Genomic DNA, 3,601 nt, shown 5'->3' with positions numbered 1-3,601 from the left:
AGATATATCTTCGTAGACAAAAATAATAAGTATAGAAATTAATCTCGTAGATTATAATTACACGTATTTTCGATCAAATCCACCCAAAATTTTGTTCTCTTGCTTGATGTTTACCCGTGCACTATTTTGTGAAGAATCTGTACTTTTGAACTTTACGTAGATCTTACATTTTTGTTTAGCTTAAATGGAAATATTAAAAAATAGAACATCTACTAATGCTGAAAACCGTGGAATATTAATTAAACAAAATCAAATACGCTAAGTATTCTGTATATGTTTTCTAGAAGGTTATATATATTAACATTAGTTTGACTGACCCACGGCCAGAGAGCTATACGAATATAATAGAGTTATATTATTCATTTATTTTTATTGATAAGTTTTAGTTTTAATAACAATATAACTTATATACATCATTAACATATATATTATAAAAAAAATTGTTCTAGGATACAAATGATTAATTATTGCATCATTTGTTGAGTAAAAATTATATGTTGCAAATATATATTAATCATTAATTGTTAATTTTAGATATTATATGAATTATGTACATGGATAATATATATATTATTCTACATTTTATAATATTAATTTTTATCTCTCTTTATTACACTTGTTGATGTTACCTTACAATTTCTCTCTCTGTTTTTGACTCTATTATTAAAATATTGAATACAAGTACCGTAGAGTTATGAGTTTGGTACCTATAAGTTGTGTGGTGTTTGCACACTTTGAAAACAAATTATCTGGAATTCCCTGAGCGGTTTGTGCGTGTGTTGTATGAGCAGGTGAGGTAGCCGCGTCCCCAGAATAAGGCAAAGATGTCCACCACAGCAAATACAACCTCTGAAGGTATGCATATATGCAATTTCAATTGTTATTCACTTGTTTATATATATATCTGTACCGGGCTTCTTCTTATTTATATATATATACATGCATATATAATTTAAGAGATTGAGATCTGAGAGTGGTCAATAACTGAACGCACCTCAAATATGATTCATTTTTTGTTGAATGCATGTTAATGTCTGGATGCAGAAGTGAGCAGTAATGAGTGGGAATTCATACACATGAGCGAGCAAGAGGAGGATCTCATTTGCAGAATGTACAAGCTAGTTGGTGACAGGTATATATATATTGCTACAACTCTCTCAATTATGACCTATCATCCCTGCATTAATCAAAAAACCCCATCACAGTTTAAGGATTTCTGTTTCTGCTACCGGAAAATTTTAAATCAGTATAACGAAATGATTTACATGTGAATTTAGTCGCTAGTTCTTTGATATTTTGTAGGGACAAAATTCATGGCATAAAGATAATGTTAATGTTATGATTTTCATTATTATGGGGGGAAAATGACTGTTCGTCTGCCTCCCCCAAGTAGTTTTCAACTGTTCTCTCTTTTCCATTTATTTTACCGAGGATGATCATACAATATTAATTAGAATGTTTCGGTACTGCAACAACATAAAGATAGACTTAGCATGCACCCAAAAAGTTAAGGTACATGGAAAATGCACCTACTAACCATGGATCAACTCATTCATTTATATTGATTTTAAAAGTCAAACTAATCGATGGTTAAAGTAGTAGATGTATCCATTCAGATTCACCTTTCTTTGGTTAGCGATACATGCCATCGGATCTGAACTTTGACTATTTGGTAGTTATAGGTTGTTTTACCAAATCGCTGAAGGGGCATAATCACTACATAGAGACAAAAGTTTGGCAGAGAAAGTAAAAAGTTAATTACCTTATCAACCTATCATACAAAAATGGATTGAGTTCTAAATTATTGAACATGTAGTTAAAGTTAAGTCTTGTTTGTTAATCCCATTCTATCTTTTTTTTTATTTTTTTTTAATGGTGAATTCGCCTCTAGTTATGAGTTAGTCATCAATTCTGAAGTAACCCATTTAACTGCTGCAGGTACACTGATTAATTAAGAATCGCTAATGTTGTCGTTACTGGTTTGTCTAATTCAATAATAGTCGTTGTTGGCCAACTAAACCTATATATATATTTAAGTCTATTTAGAGTAGTTATATACTAATTTAAAAAATTAAGTTTTAAACAAAAGTTATTAATAAGCATCGGTCTAGTAATTAATTGGAAATTATAGTAGATGTATAAAGATTTAGGTTTGATTTCATTCTATTTTTATTTTAATAAAAAAATATATTAATGTCGAAACCAAAGGCTAATTCAAACTATTTTATATTTCTGTTCTAGTGCATGAAGCAAATAAAAATCAATATTATGCAGCTACTACAACCACAAGAATCATATAGTATAACTTGTACCACTCTCCCTCGTTAATAGTTACATCAAGCTATTTAAAAAAAAAAAAATCAAAATCAGTTTGTTTAGTTGGGTCCTGTAGACGAATCAAACAAATAATTAATGTAGCATACTTATCCCCAATTAATTGAGAAGTTTCAAACAATATTATAATCCAATTTTATAGTGCATAATTAATCGACAAGTAATTTTATTATTTTAGTTGAATTTGGAGTATCTTTTGACAGAGTACTAAAGACTAGTTTTTAAAATAGTGAGAATTATTTGAAATAATGAAGTTTATCTAAGGAATGTATTCAAATTTGACTTGGACATTTTTAGGCAAAAATGAAATGTAGCCAAAGCGGCGATTATTATGATCAAGAGAAAAAAATGGGTGTTGCATGCATTGTAATCGAAACAATGGGAAGGGAAATTTAATAAAACATATTTGAATAGTGAAATGAATACAGTATTAAGATATTTGAATAGTAATGTATTTAGCATTTACATGAGTTAGCGATGGAACAGGTGGAATCTGATAGCGGGTCGCATTCCAGGTCGTAAAGCAGAAGAAATAGAGAGATTTTGGATTATGAGACACGCTGATGCTTTTTCTGTTACAAGAAATCAAAGTAAAGCCAAACACTCGTGATTCTTTTTTCTCTCTTCAAGTGGGCTAAATTCTCGTAAATATACATTAATTTTGTTCTGGATTTTACAGAATTATCCCCTCATTGTGTTCCCTCTCCTTCAACCTAGAAGCTACGGAAAAGTTTGCATTTTAGTTTGTATAAAAAAAAAAAGTTTGTACCAGTCTGCTTTAATTTAATTGAGTGATTTATTCACACTTTCACTTGTCATTCTTTTTATTTATTAGTTTAATTCAATTGTAATTTGACTTCTATCTCCTAATAACTAATAATTACTTATAGAGAAATTCTACGTTACTCTATAAATATAGAGGAATTTAGACATTTAATGTATACATATAATATAGCCTCGTTTCTCATGAAAAATTATGTAGAAAAATGGTGATCCATTAATTCTTTGATCAGTAAATGGTGGTCCACTGAAAACAACCTTTTTTTTAGTTGCTTATTTTTTATTTGTTTTTTACAAGTCTTTAAAACAAGAAAGTAAATTAAAAATGTGACGACAGTTTTATAGTTATATATAATAAAAATGAAAATGAAAATAAAATTAAATTATCGAGCCCTAATGTTTTCTAAATAATATAATCTAATATAATAAAAAAAATTTGAGTTTAATAACTATGTGCTGACTCTTTTGGTAAGTATATCCACTCAAT

At 28.9% G+C, this 3,601-nt stretch overlaps 1 protein-coding gene across 3 annotated transcripts; it reads left to right on the top strand.

The window, feature by feature from the left end:
- Positions 1-658: 658 nt before the first annotated feature.
- LOC109801143 (transcription factor TRY) lies at positions 659-3,351 on the top strand. Of its 3 annotated transcripts, none has more exons than XM_020362147.3 (4): positions 659-855; positions 1,048-1,132; positions 2,821-2,924; positions 3,014-3,351. In XM_020362147.3, exons 1-4 carry the CDS (start codon positions 825-827, stop codon positions 3,049-3,051), a joined length of 258 nt encoding a protein of 85 aa, XP_020217736.1. In that variant the 5' UTR covers positions 659-824; the 3' UTR covers positions 3,052-3,351. The 3 variants fall into 3 exon arrangements, with proteins under 3 accessions (XP_020217736.1, XP_020217735.1, XP_029127694.1); XM_020362146.3 differs by having other exon boundaries at positions 695-855; positions 1,045-1,132; XM_029271861.2 differs by having other exon boundaries at positions 695-855; positions 1,045-1,132; positions 2,821-3,351.
- Positions 3,352-3,601: the final 250 nt, after the last annotated feature.

The sequence above is a fragment of the Cajanus cajan genome, chromosome 11 (assembly GCF_000230855.2).
Source record: "Cajanus cajan strain Asha chromosome 11, NIPB_CcT2T_4, whole genome shotgun sequence".
Lineage (NCBI taxonomy): Eukaryota > Viridiplantae > Streptophyta > Magnoliopsida > Fabales > Fabaceae > Cajanus > Cajanus cajan.
The sequence above is the reverse complement of the archived record's forward strand: the minus strand, read 5'-3'. Positions and strand labels throughout refer to the sequence as shown.

What these genes read in the sequence shown, in the direction of transcription:
- LOC109801143 (XM_020362146.3), top strand. Translation starts at nt 825, where the DNA reads ATGTCCACCACAGCAAATACAACCTCTGAAG. An exon ending in TACAAGCTAGTTGGTGACAG is followed by an intron (nt 1,133 to 2,820) that starts GTATATATATAT and finishes GCGATGGAACAG; the next exon opens with GTGGAATCTGATAGCGGGTC. An exon ending in TTCTGTTACAAGAAATCAAA is followed by an intron (nt 2,925 to 3,013) that starts GTAAAGCCAAAC and finishes TGGATTTTACAG; the next exon opens with AATTATCCCCTCATTGTGTT.